The sequence below is a fragment of the Panulirus ornatus genome, chromosome 16 (genome assembly GCF_036320965.1).
Source record: "Panulirus ornatus isolate Po-2019 chromosome 16, ASM3632096v1, whole genome shotgun sequence".
In the NCBI taxonomy this organism is placed as follows: Eukaryota; Metazoa; Arthropoda; class Malacostraca; order Decapoda; family Palinuridae; genus Panulirus; species Panulirus ornatus.
Genome location: NC_092239.1, coordinates 6,057,886 through 6,080,638, shown reverse-complemented (window position 1 = coordinate 6,080,638; position 22,753 = coordinate 6,057,886). Strand labels below are relative to the sequence as shown.

Sequence of the window (22,753 nt, the reverse complement as noted above, 5' to 3'; positions counted from 1 at the left end):
AGTGTATGCTCGGAGAGTCTAGTAGCTACGTTAACAAGAGTTTACCCTACCGTGCTCCTTCGCCGAAAACCCATAATGCACACCTAAAATACCAGCATCGAGGTTCCTCCTTTCCCTCCCCTTCTCTCCTGCCCTTCAAGTTAAGAGCCCCAAATCGCGCCACCACTGGTCGCCCCCACCCCCCTCCTCCCCAAGACTCCACTTGAGTAGCATCTTCCCCTCTTCCCCCTCACGATCAACAATGACTCTTCCATTCCTGTGCCCTGGCTCCCGTTACCCTCCCCCCCGCTTTATATCCGAGGCCACATTTTTACGACCCGCACCCCTCACTGGTACCCGCCGGCCGGCCTGCACTCACACTAATGGCCTCAAGCATTCCTGCCAGCACGGAGCGACTCTTATTCCCTCAAGCAGCATTCGGTGCTGCTGAATAATCCCAGCTTAAATGGGCATTAAATTACCCACCCCCCTAAGGACGACAGCATGACCTTTTTTGCATAATGGTCACATTTAAAGTCCAGGCAATTACACCGAAGGGTCGTACCGTCGAGCTCAGCAAGGCAACCTAGCTGGGACCAACCAGATAATGCCTCTCCAGCCCAAGCGACTGCACTGAACAGGTGGCACGTATTAACTGGCCAATAAACCAAACCTCTACTGTACCCTCCATTAATCTGTCGCCTCCGCCAGCTGTACACTACTGCGGGAGTATGGACAAGGCGTCTAAATAGGCCATCCACGAGGTACGAGTTAAAATGATGCATGTGATTATAATGTGTACGTGGGAGCATCCGATCGAGGTAGCTAGTACTGCTGAAGGATGAATCAAGATCTGTGCTGGGTCAGAGGGGCAAGGTCCACGGGGAGACAGGGACAGGAGCGGGAGGCACCGGCGTCGGTGAGTCATGATCAGATGTTAGGCCACCAAGTGAATAATCAGCAGGCAGGGGCTCACGCACGCCACCACCCGCCCGGGATGCACAACACAAGCCACCCCACCACCACCACTACCTACCTAAACCCGTCACTCCCGCTGTTCTCCTCTTCATCCCTTGAGCACGACGCGTCGGCACGACCCTTGGGTATGATGGCAAGACACTTGAAGGTTAGGTCAGAGACTACACTATTAACATGGTCGAATCGTAGTGCTACATACATTTAATATCTACCACTGGAATAAATAATGCAAGTAATACCCACGAACAGCAATCCCACGACTACCACTTGAGAGCAAACTAAAAGTTTAAAGTCACATTACTTAAAAGGGAACAAAGAAGCCAAACTGAAGAATAGCCAACCACGTCCCCCCCACCTCCCCGATACACCACTACGGACGCCGCCCGACGCATTCCAGAGGAACCACAAAAAATTAGGCCAGGACGAGGGGGACGCTCCTCCGCCACACACTAACCCTCATCAGACCCACCTACAATATTACAACACCCCACCCAAACGTCGCCGCCACTACCAAGCCATTTCCGTATGTATAAACCCTGCCATCCCCTCCAACATGGCATCATCCCAACAGACGCCGCAACCACCATGACGCTACCCCCCCCTAAACGCAATCTATCAAATCGCTGCCACCTGCAATCATTACAATTTAAGTTCTAACATTCCTAAGTAACAATGCTACCCCGTCGACATTTTCTTCAAGCACGTCCTCCTCCCCTCTACAACTAAATAACGCAATCCTCAACAGCTCTATCCCCAACAGAATCTTAATCACAAACTCCATCTTTCTAGCAATACCATCTCTATACCTATTCATCGTTAACCCTAGATTATGCTAACATCCAAATACTGCATCCCACGACACAATCCCAACCCACTACCCCCACCATGTACACCATTCCCAGCGCCATACGGTCCAACACAAACTAGGAGCATCGCACCGACTCTTTCAACACGACCACACCGTCGTCCGCAAGGGGTTAAATGGAATGAAGAGATGTGGTCGTGATAGTGATGATGGCGGTAGGAGTGTGGCAAGGCCGTCACGTTCCATTCATGCCATCACTAGTGTAGCCTGGGCCAGTGTGGGTACCGCATCCCTCCCACTTAGCAAGCCCCCACGTTCCTCATCCCCCAGCCTTACAGTTCCCACGATGTATAATCACGGTAACATTTGTGACACACTGGTATTTATGACCCAAGTGTCGCATCGTCGTGCTGAAGGAATAAACTACAGTAAAGTACGTCACTACATTACCTCTTGACTAATGCAAACCCCATACCACGTACTAAAATAGGAGCGCAATGTTCACTAATATTCACTAAGGCCACCATGGGCAAGAAAACAAAGTGGTTATTTTACAATGGGATGGTAAGAAATTCCTACCCACACTATACTACCATTGGTGCACCTCGCACTGTTACCCAACTCCCATTACAATAATCCAAACATGCTCAACAGCAAGCAGTAATGTGGTGGTCCAGACTAGTTACAGACACACACACATTCTTACACGTAGGATAGGGGCGCGAGGCAACCTCCCCCAAGCCCCTCCCACCGCCAATGGCTTATTTGTAGTTCCCACACTCCGCCAACCACGTAATGTATGGGTTCTCTTGTACTGTCATTACCCTTATTTAGCTACACGTACTGGCATAACGGGTAAGTCTTGTTATCAACAAGAATAAATTTCTTGTAAATTTGGAAGATCACGAAGCTCAATGCCCTGGCAGTGCGGTACGATAAGTTGGATGCCGTCAATGAACCACGGTGGAGGAAAAAAAATATAGCGTACGCTGTGACGTCGGCAGAGTACTGAACACATTTTGAAAGGAAGTCTGCGACAAGTCTGCCAAGATTTGTCAGCATTCACAGTACATCAAATTCCTCAATTCAAATATTTAGAGAGTTCTCGCAACTATATATATATATATATATATATATATATATATATATATATATATATATATATATATATGCGCGTCGACTTAAAGTACTTCACTCTGCCAATTGAGGTCGACTGTACAACTCACTGGGTGACGGACAACAGCAATTTAGTGCTCCTGACATTCATGGCAGGGGCACTAATATATCCTATAGCCTCTCTACTCTTCAGTTTCTTTTTACTGTTTTTCGTTTTACGTGATCAACATGGAAAGAAAACGGTCTAGCAAATTGTAAACGAGGCTTCCCAGTTTTCCAATGCATTTAACGTTTTCACTGTACAAATCTAGGGTACTTAGTAGTTCGGCTTTATTTTTAAGGCGCCATCTAGTATCCACTCAGGAGAAACCAAAACATTTAATTCTTCCAAGTCCTGAGTTCGCAGGTTTTTCTTACAATCGTGAAAACTATTGCCGCCTACAATGTAACGTTTAAGTATTGACGATTGAAGAAATCAGCGTTCTAAATCACCAGTCATTACGATATTTCACATCTGGTGGCTGCACTTGTCAATTGTTTTCGCCAAGTTATAAATTTCCTCAAAAACTGCTACTTTGACTATGTACTCCGACCTCCTAGGGGTGGTGCATTATAGGTTATACCTACAATGCACTCAGGTCTAGTGATTGGGTCTGTGACACTGCCTGTTACGAAGTGCACTTTTAACAAGGAGTGAGCAACAGTTTTTATCAAACAAGTTAAACAATAAGTCAGCTGCTTTCAAAGGGTGTGAAACGATGACTAGATTACATTGCAATGTATATAACAACATTTAACAACAATCTTTAAACATCTCCCAACTGTCTACGATCCCCATTATCATGATCCAAGCAGTAAACCCTTGTCTTATCCTACAGCCAAAACATTGTCCATGCTTACTTTGCCACAGGTCATGCGAGCTTCCTTCGCTAAATGGCGTCCGTCCGTTAACGTTTCACATTTAAATGCAAAACTACTGTGGGTCAACTTCAACCAAACTCGGAAGGGTTGATCATTTGATGAGGGTCTTATAAAAATATCTCCCACATCTCCCGAGAACCATCCGTGATGGAAGCCTATAAAGCCAGGTCGGCCATACAGGTTCATACGAATCTGTGTGTGTGTATGGTATAATGTGCTTCGTATTTGTATGAAATTTTATACTAACAAAAAAAAAAAAAACTGCCTATGGCTGAGAAGAATCTGGTAAACATGTTTTAAATTCAAAGCCAATATTCCAGAGTTTACTTTATATAATGAGCTGACACCACGCCGCCTCTTGCCAGAGCAAAGACCTGCTCGGACAGCGTCCCCACGTCGTCCTCCACGCCTCACAGCAGCAGCTTTGGTTACTCAATGGGGCCACGCCGCTGGCGGACTGCCCAATCATCTTCCACTATTTCACCCACTTACTCTGGTAAAGCATTCTGTCAGTTACCGTGGACGACGTAGGACATGTGTTCTGCTCAATTTAAGGGGTCTGCAAGGTTGTTGAAGGTGTAGGAGAGTCCATTCTATGGCATTGTTTACTTCCACTGCACACCGATACACTTCACCTTGGATCTCCTAACGTCCAAATCAGATTCTGGTTTTCATTACCTATTTACAGGCATAATATGGCGTACAGATACCCACCTATGGGCTCTTATCTACCCAACGAAAGCGAATTGAACCCCCTGGAAACAGGAGGACACTTATTGGTCCTGTACAAGCAGTACCTGCAACAATCGGACCAGGAAGCTTTAACCAAAAACCATCTCACCAATTACAAAGGATACAGTGCAAGACTGGCACGACCTCAAACACGACCGCACGGCCCTTGAATATCACCGCCTCGACTCTTCCTTGACCTGACATTTATGGATCCGGTCAAAAGCTAGGTCATTTGACTAATGACCCTACGTCTTCATCACAGAGATCAAATTAACAATATTACGCCAAGCCAATACAAATTCCCAGTGTCAAAAAGATAATCCAACACCCCAAGCAAGTTATCAGACCTGTTCCGAGAGTTGAGTAGCAACTTCAATGCAGACCAGATATGCAGGTCTGCACACTTTTGTGTCCGGTAAGGCAACACCAGAACCATTCCTGGCCAGGCAACTCCCCCGCCACACTTATTACCCACAACCTACTTGCTGGGCTTCGACTCTCCTTCAATCGCACCTCTCTCCACTCGGAAGTCAACTTTCAGATATCGAAGCTCCGTCAACCCCCATAAACCACACTCGATATAGTAATTAAATATCATGGTAAACTGGAAATGTCAGTTCCCCCCGCGGCTCCACCACACCACCCCCCTCTCACCACATCCTCCGCTACTCGTAAATAACTAACCCTCCCCCGCTCTGCCACCATGCCTTGACCACTGAGCGTCCAGCCTAACACGTCACTGTTTTAAGCTTCCGTCAGCTCACCAATGGTGTGTATTCCGCCATAATGCCTACGCCAAGACGCACCCAGCATGGGTAGTGTTATGTTCAACACCATCTGCAGCAGTCTGCTAGCATCAGTTCGATTTCAAAAACTTCCCGAGCACGACTGTGCCTAACCTATGACCTGACCCTCCAAAGTCATCCGTACCAAATGATCATAACCACATATTGAAGACATCAACGCCTGCCACATACATGTCCTTATACCAAGAGGTCTGGACAAGGACACTTCAACCACCAACACCACTGGTCATATTGATTACCAAACCCGAGGGGTGCAATATGGCAAGCAGCAGCAGGGGAGGGGTGTGAATGACAGGTGTGAGGGCTAGAGCCGGGTGGGGGTGGAGAGACGGGGGCGGCAACCAGAAGGTCTGTTGCAGGAGGGATGGGACGGCAGCCAGAGGGCCGGATGGGGGAGGCAAGGGGGGTGGTCAGTCAGGGGGGAAGAGTGGGGGAATCTGCCAGAGGGCTGGGCTGGAGAGGGAGCGTGTCAACCAGAGGGCTGGGCGGGAGAGGTAGTGTGTCAACTAGAGGGCTGGGCGGGAGAGGTAGTGTGTCAACTAGAGGGCTGGGCGGGAGAGGTAGTGTGTCAACCAGAGGGCTGGGCGGGAAAGGCAGTGTGTCAACCAGAGGGCTGGGCGGGAAAGGCAGTGTGTCAACCAGAGGGCTGGGCGGGAAAGGCAGTGTGTCAACCAGAGGGCTGGGCGGGAAAGGCAGTGTGTCAACCAGAGGGCTGGGCGGGAAAGGCAGTGTGTCAACCAGAGGGCTGGGCGGGAGAGGGAAGGATGTCAGCCAGAGGGCTGGGCGGGAGGGGGTCAGCTAGAGGGCCGGGGCCTGATGATAGTGGTGAGGGGGGATGCCGATGCCGCCTCACCACACTGCTGCTGCTCACGTTTCCATGGTAACCACCGGCCGCCAGCCACAGCTGATGAGGTTACCCTGCCAAGCATTAAGTTGCACACACACACACCACACCACGCTGCACTTTCCAATGCGGCCACATTGCTAGATATGTCACCACTCGGGCTAACCTCGTCCCCTTGCTTATGTTAATGATCTTAAGCAGCCAGCACACACCAGCACCTGGGCTGCTAGCACAAGCATAGCCCGCGTTGGTACCATGACGGCAGGAGCATTGTACACCAAGTAACGAGAGCCTACAAAATAACCGGCCCCCAAACCAAGCACACTAAGTTTATTGACGATCAAACAAAAATAATCACTGTGCAAAAGTAGTTCATTATGACCGCTCAACCTCCCCAACCTCTACCTGCTTCTGCACCCCAACCTCACCACTGCTAATTTATTCATCTCCCCCAACCCTCGACTTAGATATCGTACCTCCCCTCGCCGTCTCTAGTACACCTCACCTCCCCCTCGTTTCTTCCCCTCTAGTTTGGTTACTTACACACTTCCCCTCCTCTAGTTACTTGCACACTTGTCCTTCCCCTCTGCTTAACTACACGTATCACCTCCCCTCTCGGGTTCACTTGTAAACCTTACCTCCCCTCACCCCCAGCTACTTATACGTCCCCTCACCCCCGGCTACTTACACACATCCCCTCACCTGTAGTTACATGCACAACCACCTACCTGTTCGCTTGTTAGATTCTATCCCCTCGTAACTCCCCACTGTGGCTACATACATCCCCTCCTACCTGCCCCCATGTTTACCTCACCCCCCCTGGTTACCTCTACCTCCCTAATATAGTTACATCTACCCCCTCCCCCGTTAGATCTACTGTACCTCATCTAACCTGACCCCACCCCATTACTCTGGTTACATCTACCACCTGCCTTCCTTCTGGTTACATCCACACTCCATTCTAGCCTAATCTATACACGAGACCTCCACAACTCCTCCTGTATCTTACCATCCAATAACCTCCAATGAACATACGGTAACTTCTCCCACCCCCTTCCCCAAACCCTGCCATCATTTCCCAGAGAGTCGTTCTTTAAAAAAGCTACTCCCTACTCTCACAAGTTTTCATCACACAACACCCCTCCACACACAATATCCAAGCCAGTTTCCTTCCCCTCCTCAAGTCAGGATCCTGCAAGTAAGGAGGGAACACCAAGACAAGGGAACTAGTGATCCTACCATGCGAAGTGATTCTCTATCATGGAGATGGTGGCGTGGGCCACGTTGCGCTGCTCGGGCGTCAAGCCCGTGTCCAGGTCTGCGTTGTACCGGTTCCCTAGCTCCTTGATGATGATGGCAGAGTCCGCCACCTCCTCGCCGTTCACCTCGACGAACGGGAGCTGGCCCTTCTTGCTCTTATACTTCATTTTGTGGTCAACATTCTGCAACGATCAAACTGCCTGTTAGTGATTATCATAAGGGAATGAGCCACAATTAACAATTAGTGCTGTAGCCACAGTGCCTGACAGTCATATATAACACCCACTCAAAGAAACAAATACATTATGATAATGTAACAAGGAATATACCTTACCGAACCATTCCCCAATACTCGAACTAGGAGAAACCCATCTACCATCTCCAGAGCCAATTATGAGGAAGGGAACCCCCCTACTTACATCCCCACAACTAAATATGGAAAAGGAAACCTTCCACTACCAGCCAGAGCAGTGGACCACTGGGGGAAAAATACACCATCGGTCCCAACACCAGAACATAGGAGGCGATACCCCCCCCCCCCCACCCAGCTAACATGGAGGAAAAATATCCCCCATCACAGTCCTATCACGACAGGTACAGAGGAGTTCCCCTGCCTCAGCAGGCTGTCACCAGCACCTATCTGGGCCGCCTGACGCCCATTGTTCACCGCCGCCACTCACACACACGCACCCGGCAACACCTTCCTCTCACACACTCTCCCGCCACTGGACAACCCCAGGACATCGAGCATCTCCACCTGCATTATGCAAAGTACGTTGTAACAACACAGGATTTATGGAAGGGTGGGAGTGGCCGGGGTATCCAAGTGCTGGTTCAACAGTACGGAAGCAACTGCTGGTTCGAGCAGGTCAGGGGCGAGACTCCCGCCTGTTGGGTCTGGGTCGGTTAGCATCGCAGCCGTCGTGTGCATCCCTTTCCCGAACACAGGCTCCCCGAAGGAACGATTGTGCTTAGAATAAGTTAGTAGGGAAGGGGGTGGCCGGGAGGCAGTACCTTTAATACTGCCCTGGTCTGTTACACACTCCCTCCCGCCATTAGTTTCCACTTCGTACTAAAACATTTATCGATCGAGCCTGCCAACAATATGCCTTCGTTACCAGAGGGAAATGTACGAGACATGTCAAGGGAAGGAACTACACTGCAAGTTTGTATTAATGCGTGTCAGTGGAAGGCTGGAGGCATCCTGGCGCAGACGTGGACGGGAGGTCTTTGTGTGCAGTCTGACGCTGGCGGCCAAGCAGCAGCAGCAGCAGCAGGAGAGATGGGAGGGGAAAGGGAGGGGCGCGAGGGTCGGAACGCACTGGGATCAATATACGCACGTGCACTGAGCCGCGTGACCCACACAACGGGGCTCCATCCACACCACCACCAAATTTATCGTAGCTGCTCCAGCCTTACCAGTTTTCAATTAAGTCGAGGACAACAGACTTACGTCCCATCCAGATCATTTTCCCAGCAAACTAAAGCAGCACCAGAGCTGTGGGAAGACTCTATGTAATCTAACACTCCCCCATATCGCTTGAACACGTACCAGGCAAAGACAGGTAACCATGTCCAGGTAACGCTACAAACTTGATCTTCCAAACACCTCGGGCAATCAGGTCTCATGACCCATCCAGCCTGTTCTTCAAGCAGAGCAAAACCCATTTTTTCCCTCCCTTAGACCACAGTCACCGCCCACCGAACCAGACTTCACACACGTACAGCGCCCACAGTCTTGAACATTCGTATCTACGACCTAACGCCATCATGGGGGATGGAGAGCAGCAACGGTTGGGTCTTTTCTAGGGCTGGCTACCTTAATGCTTACTTGTCCCCTCGGTGATGGGACAGAGCTTTGGTTAACGATGGCCTGGCCTTTGACCAAGTCCGATGAAAGGACAGGCTCCTATACCCTACTACTGTCGTACCGAGAGGGGTGCTCGAATGTCAGCATTACATCTTGCCGATACGAAGCCTTATAACTGCCAAGCCGAATGCTATCTATCATGTCCGCAAGAGTCAGCAACACGGTTACGTCATGTACCTTACTGTAATCTGTAGTCGACAACCAAAAGTATCTCATTCCTAAATACGGTCAGCAACAGTAAACTAGAGTGTAAATCAAAGTCGACTATTTCCCGCCACATTATCGTAGTTACAACCACAATCCCTTCTTTGTGCTGTAGTTAAAAGAAAATGTAAATGAACGATTACAGCCTACCATTCCAATAATGAATCAAACCACGAAAGGGGAAGAAAAAGATTCCTGTCACGCTTAAAAGTAACTGACGAAAGTAATAGCAAATTACCATAAAGACTGGAGTGATTCGTGGTATGGACAAACTGTCAACATTTGTATTCAACCGCTTAACGGTCTTCACGTACAAAACATTGCAATGAATAACGTTAAACCACGCTGCCAGCGGCTGGCTAAATATACGACCAATCAAACACGCAAGGGGTCTCTTCTTATCTCTCCACCATCCTAGCAATGTATCCAATGCCGGGAGCAACCTTGCACTGGTTTCTCCCGAGACCCACAACCCCCCTTGGGGACTAACCATAACCATGGCCAACACCGTTCCCCGTGACGCTCAGCACGCCATGTCATTTACAATACACTTTCCTGTCGCTAAATGCCTACCAATCAGGAGCAATGATAGTACATGATTGTCTTTGGTTACACGCTTATAATTCTTAACAGCCATTCTAATGAACCACACACTATATGACCACACACACTGTGCTAGCTTTCAAAACACCAGTGATAGAAAAAGAACTTTCTGATTTGTCAACCATGGAAGGATGAAGATTAAGGGACGACCTCTTCATTATCTTCTACGCTTCTAAACGCGTGTATGATGATGCAACTACTGGCGAGTTGTTGGAAAAATGCTAGATCAAAACCACAGGATTTATGAAATTAAGCATGAAAGTGCTATTGGAAAATTGTAAAGTAGTATGATAGTACCCAGCATACAAGGGAAAGTACATAAGTACTTTCAGAGCAATTCTATCGATAAATTTATTAAAGATCTCTCTCTCAAAAAAAAAATTGATTTCTTCCCTGGGTATCAACAAGGCCTTATAATGTAGGTCCACAGCAAGGCAACATTAAAACGAACGACCCTGAACAAGAAAAATCGAAGCTTAAAATAACGATTACCATGATGGGTATGACAATATTCCTTACTCAACCCTAAAAGTACCAATACTTCTATCAGTTCATTCACTATCAAATTACTGCAATTCTGAACACGATAACTGATCATATATCACGAGCAGGAGCAGCATCGCTCCGTACAGCGAGTGTGGGGGCGAGACCACACGACGCCAAGGCAGACAGATCACAGTGGCCGCATCTCTGCTCAAGAACACACCCAGCTCGTTACTTATTCAACACACCTGCTAAGTTCTCAGTGCCGCAAAATCGATGCGGCTGACGCCAACCTGACACAGCTGGGGAAGGCGTGATCACAGCCAGATTAACATACTCCGCCGAGCCGCGCCCCCGCACCTCCAATCACGAAATCCTCCCTACCCCTCCCATCCCACCAGAAACACTGAAGGTTATGCAACTGGCCAGTTCCTTAGCGGAGCACAATCCACCCACTCAAAAATAATGTCCAATCATCTTTACATCAAAGATTAACATCCCCATAGTACAGTGGAGCAAAAGGGGGCAAGCGTAGAAGTTCCCCACCCACCCCCTCAACCATACACCTCGGCTTACCACCCGGGCAACGTGGTCAACAGGCAGCAACGCAGTTCCCTTCCCCCCCCCCCCCCAGCTGAAGGAACTTCAGGGACACCTAATGAACACACACACCCCTCCCCCCCCCCCACGCCACTACTGCACTGCCATCATACTAAAGAGTCGTATCATCGTGCTCAGGAGTTAGTTTCACAGCAGTGGGGTGCTGGCAGAAAATGTGGCGGCTTGTGTAAACAAGCCTGTGTATGTTCTGCGGTGCGTTTCGTGCGATGGGCACGGACCTGGAGTTCATTTATGAAAACGTGACGGATCTGTACAGGTCAGCATTCTCGGGGCCAAGATGGGAGGAGAACAGAGGGAGATCAAGCAAGGAGAGAAGTTATTGTAAAATGAAAACCATCTTGGCTTGTGCAGGGAGAAGTGTCAGCCACCCAAAGCTGCTTCAAGGAGGACCTTGCCAGTGTCCTTGAGGGAGGAAACCACATACAGAGTGTGACGGTGCTGCACGCCTCACCCATCCGCCCGCCCTGCTTGCTTGCCTGCCTTCACGCATCTGGAATTACACCTCCCCACCCCAGCCACCGTAAGCAACAACTACTACTACACACCCTCACCCAATCCAACCACATTCTGTAGTGTATATCGTGTCTATGGTGTTCTTCAGAGACCACAACCAGTTGCCAAAGCACGTGTTGTGTCGTGGGATCCTCACGTCCCCCCTCCCTCCCTCACTCCATGGTCAACCGTCAGCACCCTCCCACGCCGGCTTCTCCCAACCCTCAAAAAGCTACTGGCTAACGCGTGGTGGAGAGCTCACACAACAAAATACTCGGGACCAGACGATAGTTTCATCACCTACTTGTAGATTACGATCAGTGCAAAGCCCAAACCACAAGCCTAAGCCGTGGAAACTACCAGCGTCACCGCCAATGCATACAACAGCCAGGATGTGGAAATCCCAATGTCACTTAAAATGCCGAGAAGCGCTCAGACACTTTTGAAGTCTCCGGGGTGCAACACGACGAGTTCACGTACTGGCCAAAACGTTGGAACGCGATAACGTCAACGTCAGTGCCAATCCAAAGTCATCGCACTCAAGCTGTTAAAGAGATTCTCTAGATTCTTATCGTGTCCCGTTATGCGACTGCAACCTATCTAATCTCAGCCCGGCTAATCACGCACAAGAGCGTCAGTTTTTTGGGATAACAGTCTTGTTACTGCTATATCTAGCTGGTGGCGGTGGTTCCGATATTGCTAGTTTACTTCCTTTCATAGCAGGACCATCAGAAAGCCTCGCACATTCTGCGTTCCATCATTACCCAGGTTCCTTAGCCGAATTTTGAATTCATAAACAGTCTTGTGGATACGTTTCTTTTCTCCCATAATTTTCCAGTCTCCCGCCTTATCCATGTAATACTTGGGACAAACCGTTATCAAGTCCTGCTAGCATCGTTGATGATTTTGCTAACGAATTTGTTTCCCCACTTAGTGGTACAGTAGCTCTCTCTCTAAAATAAAAAAAAAAAAAAGGTTCTCGATGCCCTCTTCCTAGACTTGAATATGGTTTGTTTATATTTACACCCGACCATTTCCCACAAGTTTCGTATTCCTTTGTGGGACGACCGGCGGCCTGTCAAGGACTGCAACTCCCAAGTCTCACGTCAACATTGTCACACGTTCCAGATGGGATCTTTTCCTCACTTCTTTCGCATAGGTGTTAATGGTATACTAAGAACCCGCACTGTACCACCATAGAGTTTATTATTTCTTCGTACCCCAAACACACCAAGGTGACGCGCGCTGTGGTGAGGTAGCAACATCCATACACTTGCGATCAGACTATACTGGATTTAAGCAATATACATTATCTTAGAACCTGACGATAACTGTCCTACAGCCTGTTTTCGTGTAAGGCTTGGGCGCAGCACAACCCCTACGGTAGGAAAAGTAACTGCCAGCAAATCCAAATATCCTAACAAGGTATTCAGGGAATTTAATGTAAACGCGTATTTTTTTTTTCTGGCAAGCTCTAAACCATAGCCTTCTTTCCAATCAATCTCAATCTAAAGTGTGGTAGGTTGCAATTTCTAAGGATTACACTTGGGATTGGGTTTCTAAACTTTCAGGAAAGATCCTACGTTTCCTGGCCGTTCTGTAAATTCACTTGTTTGCAAAGTCTGACATAGCGCAATACTATTTCAAGACTTTTACATCCAAGTTTTGGTAAACGTTCACATTCGAACTCTCTTCACTTGATGTCTTCCATATTTCTTTTGGAGGCTTTAACTATTTGCACAAGTAATCACAAATCATGAAACAAAAGTATGTTTGAGAAGACTGTACAAAACATTTGTCAAAGGTCTACCAAGTTCTCGGTAAAAAAAAAAAAAGTTTAATCTGTGCAGAGTTTAATTAGGTTTTCCCACTGAATAGGACAAAATTTGTTCCAACATTTTCCATCAGCTAATTCCCTACAACCTCAAATTCCACCAACTTCCCGACTGAAGGGCAAGGAAGGGCACCTGCTTTACTTCAGCCACGCTTTATCGTCGCATTACACCACCTGACCGTCGGGGGTCCTTCCTTTAATGTTCCAAACCAACAGGTGTGCCTGGAAAAGCGAGGCAGACGAGTGGCGAGGCACGGCAGCAGGACCAGCGGCAGAGGGCGGAGTCGTCAGCATATTTGCACCTGCCTTACCGCATCTTGGCCGTGGCGTGCGTTGCTCCCCACACTTGCAACACAGCCACAATCACCTGTCCGTCGGGCCCCCGAGCACTAACGTCGACACGTACAACCTCACAGCTCCTCATCCTCCCCGAAGGCCAGCCCGAAGTATCCAATTTGATCCCCAAAAGATTTAAAGAGGCCCGAGTATGATGGGCCTTGTACGCTTACACACTATTCATTCAGGGATGGGGAAATGACCCATGTAGAACTGTTTACCTTCAGCCATTCGCATTAATGATATGCGTTGCTCGTACAAGTTTTTGCGACTGTCCCAAGTGGCGGACCCTCTGCCCGCCCCACTCCCCACCCTTCTTCCGCCTCCCTCACGCCACGTCCTTCGAGCACAAACAGTAGCAGCGGTGCTCTGCTGCCTTGGTGATAAGAGGCAGCGGCCGAGGTACGTAGGCAGAGCCGGTCGCGTGCCGTGTTACAAGCTGCCCCACACGCATTTCTAAGGCAGCACAGGTGCGAGACAAGCTCTGTGTGGAACGAACCAATTGGTGTACAGCAGAACTGGCCACTAGTTAGAAGAAATGCTGGCGATACATCTCCAGACAACCCTCATCATCCCACTACCAGTCAAGTTGCATAAAATACAAACAGAAAACTGGGATCTGCTTCCTAGCCTCGACCATGATATAAATCAGAGGGTATGATCAGTGCTAATTACGCGCGTATAACAGGATCCGCAGAAAATACGTTGAGCCCTTCAGGTACTGCTGTAGGATGGGCCCATGGGCTAGGACGGCGGCAGTGGTCTAGCCTAAGGAAGTGCGGGCGGCAGGTAGCGAGCAGCCGTGCCTAATGACAGGTTCCTGATGGGCGGGACGCCGGAAGTTCCGGTTTGGGCAAGTGGGAGGGGGAGAATGGAGGGGGGGGGGGCGACTGATGGAGGTGGTAGCTTTTCAGAGAAGTGGGGGTCAAGAGAATAGTCAAAAGGGAATGTGGATGGATTCAATGGCAACACTGCATCGCTACACAACCCTAATATGCAAATATGCAAAACATTCCTCCCCGTGTATCATCCTCCACATCAGGCATGCGGGAGCAATGATAAATGGCTATGGCGGAAAAGGGGAAGGCAGGAAAAATTGCTGGGATGGATGGATGAAGCAGAGACTGAGGAAGGTAAAGATGACAAATCAAGTGGACTTTAATTTTTGGTCCCCCCCCCCCACCTAACGGGGAGTCAACTTTCGTATGCCATAGGATGATTTCCATAGTCTCCTACCCCTAAAACTAACTGGGATCTTACCTCACGTATACCTTGCGATGGTTTCGGTGTTCCATTCCAACAGCCCAGTCCGGAACAAAACCCCTCACATTGCTTCCCACCTCAGAGTTAGGCTGTTGAACGCCGCAACCCGTTAGCCTTCGTAGCACTAACACACCACCTGGTCTGGCATACCGCTGGTACCATTTCAGGTGGGTAGGTAGTGGTAAGGTGGTCCAAGGCCGTACAGGTTTTGCAGAGGGGACATCTGAAGAAGCTACCTTGGGAAAGTGAACATCCCTCGCCACTACTACCCATCCAAACCGAAACTATCCAACCTTGTTGCGCATCCGCAGCGATTAATCAAACTGCCTCCCTCCTCCCTGCCAACTGAATATGCCTTCCTAAAAAAAAAAAAAAGTGCGGGAGGCCTAACCGTAGTCAGGAGCATTGGCCTAGTCCAACCCAAGTACCAGCAGAGTTTTACAGTGCATACCCGTAACTAAAGAATAGATGCACACTGGAATGTTATACATTAGTGGTTTACACGTGAAACCATTCCCTAAGAAGGCCGGTAAATACATCATCTTGTAGCAAACATCAAGCTCAAGTCGTTCATCAAGGACAGAAATTGCGGAAACTCCATACGTACAACTAAGATAAATGCGCTAAACATACACAAAATATGTCCTCACAAACGCCAACATTGGTGTATGCTCTAAAGCAAACTAAAGCTGCGCGAAGAGAGACTTACAAAAACAGCGCGCGCGTGTGCAGTTCACTATAACCGGGCACCAAAGCTGCTGCACCCATGTATAAGCACGTATGTCAAAGCGAACTTACATAAAACAAACGCTAATGTACACACATCCACACTATACATCTACCCTGTCTGTTTATGATAGTACGGGGGCAATTCCTACCCCACTAACTGCCAAAGGTTCCAATTCCTACCCCTACTCTGCCAAAGGTCCCTGGTATAAACATATAAGAGGAAAAAAAATGGTTAAGGTTGTAGTTCATATTACATAATACTGGTCCAGGAATAGTTAAAAGCGAAGTCACGACATGGAGAGGCCTCAATACACGGCGCGAGGGAAACTGACGACAGACGAACAGTTAGAATAAATACGGCACAGGGTCACAGGGCCCAGACTTCTGGATGCATGCAACTCTTGATGCCTGGAGATGCTAGTTATAAACATTTAAAAAATTACAAATGACTTTATTAAGATCCTTAAAGCAAAGCTTTGCGAAAATCCAAGATCAGTTCCTAACAGAATAAGAGAAAACGAACTTGTAAGTAATGCAACAATAAGCTACTACATTTAACGTCTGCACTTATCTGATTTGGCAGCAGTCATTCTGACCAGAGTTTACTTCTCTTGAGCCATATCACCAGTTCACTAATGGGTTTCACAGTTCTTCCAGTATATTTCTCAAGATTCCAACAAATAAAAATTTCGAGGAACGAAAATATCAATTACTTTTCACTCAAAAACTTTACCCATATGCTGCCTTAGTTCAATTCTGGTTAGTTTACACGGAGAGCCCCAAGTTTACTTTCAATACTTTTCTAACGCTGCAGTTACTTGGCCGGTCACGAATTTGGGATTCATCAAACACGGAGAACGATTGATCTATATCGCCACAGAAAATACGACACCTGGGTCAAACATGGCTCAACAATCAAGGATGAAAAAATATCAAACCTCTAATATTGGTGTCCATAATGTTGGTCATTGTTACTCGCTATATATAGACAACTTCCACTAACAATAATGACTTGCCTTAATCATTTCAAACGTTTGCTTTAGGCAGGGATAACTAAAGATAGTACACTCATTTTTACTATTCAACAAATTTGCTTACGGTGGCAAGGCAAATTCTCAAGATCTGTTATTTCTAACGTTTCCAGCAAGCGATTCTCATTTCAAAAACTGACAATGGTATATCTTAAAGCTGAAATGAAAAAACTACAAGCATTTCGCTGAAAAATCGGTATACTTTTACTTCGCCATCACCAGCACACCAAAAGCCTCTGTTCTCCCAATATCAGTCTCCTTGGGACCCAATGGTCTTACTGTTCGAATTCCTTTTAGAATTCTATGGTTTTTTCAAACGATATTTAAAGAGTAACACTTTATATACCGATACTGGCAGCAGCCACTTCAACGCATGCGCGGCCTCAAGCGACGCATGCGTCCCTTCCTTTGCGTTAAGATGGCAAGCCTGTGTCCAGATTACTTTTTAATTGCCCTCGAATCATCGTCAGCTCTAGGTTACGTTGAGGTAGGTTATGGTGGGAGGGGAGGGGGAGAGGGAAGGGGGGGTCTCCCCGGTTGAGGGTTAGGTAACTTTCCGAGCACTAAAAACCCTTTCCAATTTTGTAATGTAGCGTAAATGAACTCCACAGTTCATTAGTTCGTCGTTCTTTATGTACGTACAGACTGACATTTTTCGCAATTCTAAAAAAAAAAAAAATGACCACCTACTTAGGTTAGATATATAGTGTAAAATGAAAATGGTCATTCTAACGTTATTTGTTTCTAATGCACGGAACGTATAAAGACTGTATTGGGTTGAATTGCGTTTACCTCTTCCTCAGGAAAGGGAAGTTATCTGCTATCATCCCTAACATATGGTGTAGCATTACTTAATGGTACAGCCTTAATATTAACCTGGAGGGAACAAGTGATAAGGCACAAATAAAGCGTCCAAGTTTAGCTGCGTCATTCAAAACTAAGCTGGCTCACTAAACCGTTTAACCTACTAGGCACAAAAAACAACCATGTTGACCAAAGAAAATGGGGGAGGGGAGGGGGCTGGCCTTTCCTGTCGCTTACCATGAGCCACCACAGGATGTCAAAGGGCGAGTAAAGGAGGTTGGAATACACAGCAACGACAAAGAGGCCCTCTAATTATGTGCTTGCCAGTGACCAAAGTTCAAAATTTCCGTTTCACCATATGACATTTGACCCCGTGCCAAGTTAGGTAAAGCTTCAACTTCGTATGCGTGCAAGAAATTTCTTTCTAATATCTAAAAAGAGCAGGGTGATAACCCTGCATGAAATTCCTACAAATTCAGGGATGCCCCAAAAGTTAACCAACATTTACATGCAAAAAGATACTTCAATGTCAAGTACGAAACCGCTCTTAATTCTTACCACAACGCAGCAATAACCCAAACCGCATTAGAAACTAAACAGCTGACGGTAAAAGTATAACTAACCAAGCTAACCACTTACCTACATTATTGTACAAGACAACAGCTAACTTGTCAATACCAGATTCTTCAGCCATCAGCGTTAATATTGTACAAGGTTTTGTTAAAGAACGGAGGGCGAGTAGAAGGGTGGGTCGTTCAAACCCAAATGAAAAACCTACAACCACTTCAACTGATGCTGACCTTTCCAATTCAATCCGCTCGCACTTCAAAAAGCAACACGTCTACTTCCTGTGAAGAAACGATCAACATCCACTTCGTAAGAACGCAAAATGAGCCAAGGACTTCTAGTTAAGTAAGCGCTGATACTGCGCCAAAATTACCAAACCTGTATACAGAAAGTTATTGGTCAATCCTACCAATGACGGAACAAGCACAAACAGACAACCAATACAAAATGGCTGCTTGCCACTACTTTCAATCTCCTTTCACTAGTGCATAAACTTTAATACGACTTCTTACTAAGGGAATTTGAACATCACCGAAACATTGGGCGAATTCATGACCTGCAACTGATGTAATCTGATCGAAACCATTTCCTAGTAATAAGGCTGCTACAACAGGTTTTCAGATCTCAGTTTTCGAACTAAATCACTAAGCTATTGCGCCTCTCGATATACCTTTAACTTCAAATACCTCTAATAACAATGGAAGTAACTACAGCATGTTAACCACCAGGAACAAAATTCTAACCAAATACTGACCCAAGCTTATCAATGCAAGAAATCTAAATATCTATGCTGACCCCTCAACGCTACGAAAGTACTCGTCAACCAATATGATTGATATAACAGCAGTAATTGATACAAACCACTAAATACAAGCATTTACCAGCAATAACACTGTAGCCGATGGAAAAAAAGGAAGCAAGGTTTACAATTATACCCACGGCCGGAGTGTGACCAGGTATACCATGAGAATTACCAGCGCCTACGGTAGAAAAACACACAAAGGAAAAACATACAAGGGAGCACAATACAGGTTCCAAGCAGCACAACTACAACCAGTCAGCACAAGCAAGGAAGCAAGATATTAAGCCTATATTAGCAGGAGCGTCACAATCTACCAATTCCAATAACTTCCTCTTCAGTACTGACGCACGGGGCAGCATTCTATTCTGAAACAGTTTCCATGAATCACAGCGAGCACCTGCTAGGTTCCTTGCTCAGCTGTTGCGCCCCTAACCCGTTCCATTAAGCCACCGTCGTGCCCCACCCTCCTGACCTGTCCCGGCTAGCTGTCATGCCCCCACCACCCTACTATGCTCCGCCCAGTTTTTATCTGCCACCTCGATGCACCACACTGCTTGCTCTGCTTTTCAATCACCACATCTACCATCTGTATTTTGTCCCGTCTTGCCCTGTCAACCAAAAGACATCATTTGTGAGTGAAAACTCAAAGCTACAATATACAGGTGTTTAAGTGGCACATATTGAAGTCAAACAAAGGACAGTTGCCTCCCATGGGTCAAGCCTCGTCTGCAGGGCGTCCCTCTCAACCACCAAGTGACACTTCCCCGGTTAAATCTCTCCCACTGACCGTTTCATCCAATGAACCATTACTCCCACCCATGCAACTACCATCATGCAGGCCCACACAAAGATGTTAAAAGCACATCCAGCTAAACTACGCTGAACTGGACAGTGACGTTTAGTTTAACTGCTTTACTATGGCAAAGGCTAACACCTCCGGAGGATCGTCTGTATCCAGAGCGCCTTAGACAATTTTAAGTTACAAAATTTACTGTCAGTATATACAGCATCCTGTCCAAACACCAGCAACCTTTTTGTTTGAAGTCTGTTGCACCTCGGGGTAAGACATTAAGAACTAGAGGGAAGATTCTCGAGTTCACCGACAAAAACATCAGGTAGGCCAACCTACGCCATCCACGAGACTACAACGCCGCCGCTAACTCGCCACGCCTCCCGCGCCCTCCAGCGGTAGAATACCTCGAAATAGCTGTACTTCATTTAAGTATTCAATTATACAAACAAAATCAACTTTGCTCGAAGCGAAGGTTGAACCAAGAGCACATACCCTAATCAACGTCTAATCCTTAAATTAAAGGGGAATGATATTCAACTCAAACCAAGTAAAAAAAGGGCAATAATTTAAGGGTTCACTTACCTCGTATCTGAGTCCAGCAAGCCTCAGCCAGGTCTCCACCTTCAGGCAGTAAGGGCTAAGGGATGGCAACACAGGCGTGCGAGTAAATTGGTATAAATACACCACGTCTTTCTCAAAGTCCGGCTTATGCACCGCAGGTTTTGGAGGCGCTGGTTCCTTCTTGGGTTTCACATCTTTCTTCTCCTCCTCCTTTTTCTCTTTGTCTGCCTTCTCAGCCTTGTCGTCAGCCTTTTCTTCAGCGTTATTCGCCTCTGCCTCCTCCTTCTTTACTTCTTCCTTCACTTCCTCTTTCTTCTCCTCTGTTTGCTCCACAGGCTTGGTTTCGGTTTCAGTCGTCATGATTAATTAAAGGTTGAAAAACAAATTTAAAAACGTAAAGTACAACAGTACGGATAACCCAATATGAAGATCACACGCCTCGCCCTCGCACTCAACTGACCGACTGAACCACGCCCGGCTTCTCCCGCGTCAAAGCGAAGCCAGTGACGTCACAACCAAGCGAGCGTTGATTGGTCCGCGCTCAGTCATATGAGAGTCTCATACTCCACCATATTCTTAAATATTTCTTTTTGGTGTTAACAAAAGTTTCGAATATACAACTATATTAACAATTCTAACACATATATCTTTATGGTAAAGAAGAATATTTGTCATTATGCGTGAATTTATGAAAGATCTTATTTGACCTTAGGCTCCCCGCCATTTTTAAAGTACGGTTATTGTCAACAACCCACGGCCGGATGGTACTCACATTGTTAAAGCTGGCATGTTTGACATTAGGTTAAGAAATCTGAACTGTGGCAACAGTTCGCTGGCTACAGGATCGACTAGCAATACAGAGTAATAGATTGCATATGTAATTCAAACTCTTAAATATAGAATTAAACTAAATCTAATTCAATTTCTTATCTGGAGGAACCTCAGAGCTCTATTCTGAATTTCAAATTGCATTCTGAATATTAATAATGACGGTGTGTGTATTTTTAAGTACGTGTATGTCTGTACACCATATATATATATATATATATATATATATATATATATATATATATATATATATATATATATATATATATATATATATATATATGTGTGTGTGTGTGTGTGTGTGTGTGTGTGTAAAGGGAACTACGGGCCTTCGACAATCTCGAACTTACGAGCTACTTAAGGATATATTAGTCAGAAATCACTCTTAGTAATATACTTAAACTCGTGCGCAAGCGTTTTAAGTCTCAAGGAAGGGAATTACTTTTCCTTCAACAGGATTGTTAACATTTGGAATAATTCACCAATTACAGTAGTTAAAAGCAGTACCATACATACATTTAGCTATGTCTTCCTACTTCTCCTTTACTATTCCAAGAATCTCTAGCTCTCTCGCACTATCAAAAACAGCCTCGTTAGGAACCCAGTGCTCTGTTGCTCTGTTTGAACTCATTTGTATCTGTATACGAGGCAGCTATTCTTTACGCTGTCGTAATTGGTCGTGTATTCATCTATCACTTGATGAAAGCTTGGCACTAGGTTATCATTTATGACCTCGCTTGGCATCTTGTTCCTTCCCTGTGCAACTCTGCCACTTTGCCAGTCAGAATGAATACATACAATGAGAATAAAATACAATCAAATCATCTGGACCACGTTGCTGATAACTACAAGGAAAATGGAAACATGAAAGTGCACTCGGATTTATCCCGTTTTATTTTTCCTCGTGGTTATCAGCGAACAAGGAATGTGGGTGTGTGTGTCCTTGGTCGCCGTTTCCCGCGTTAGCAGTGAAGCGCCAGGAATAGACAAAGATCGGACTCATCTGCTCACATCAAACACTCTTATCTGTCATGCATAGTGCATGGAAACCACCGCATTACATACTGGGCTGTTCCTGCCAAGACCGACACCCCCCCGGGCTGTGAGGGGCGTCGTGATGTGTAATCACCCTCCGTGGGCCAAGGTCTTGTTTACCCAGCCCAAACTCTACTTCTCCCTGTTCCGTTATGATAAGGAGAAATGCAAATACCACAACGGTGTGGCCTGGAGCCCCGCCATGGCTCCGAGTCATCGATATGATTATTAATCATCATCCGTTTGAGAGATGTTATCTCGCTAATAATTAGCCAGAGAGGTCTTTATTATCGAGCGGTTAATCGCTGGAATCTAGCTGAGGACGCGGGACGGCTCAACGACACAATGTTGCCACCGTGAAGAGGTGAGGGTATGGCACCGTCGCCTTTGTGGACGTACGTCATGCCATTCGGCACAGATGCAGTACGAACGATGTTGCCATTATGGACGTTGCCA

General features: G+C 46.7%; 1 protein-coding gene across 3 annotated transcripts in view; it reads right to left on the bottom strand.

Annotated features, from left to right (window-relative positions):
• Positions 1-20,909, bottom strand: part of fax (failed axon connections) — a 33,441-nt gene extending 12,532 nt beyond the window's left edge. For all 3 annotated transcript variants that reach the window (XM_071671148.1, XM_071671151.1, XM_071671149.1), the window contains exons 1-2: positions 20,456-20,909; positions 7,421-7,623 (exon numbers count right to left, since the gene is read on the bottom strand). In XM_071671148.1, the coding sequence (XP_071527249.1) occupies positions 7,421-7,623; positions 20,456-20,794 (542 nt within the window). In that variant the 5' untranslated portion in view covers positions 20,795-20,909. The remainder of the gene's footprint in view (positions 1-7,420; positions 7,624-20,455) is intronic.
• Positions 20,910-22,753: the final 1,844 nt, after the last annotated feature.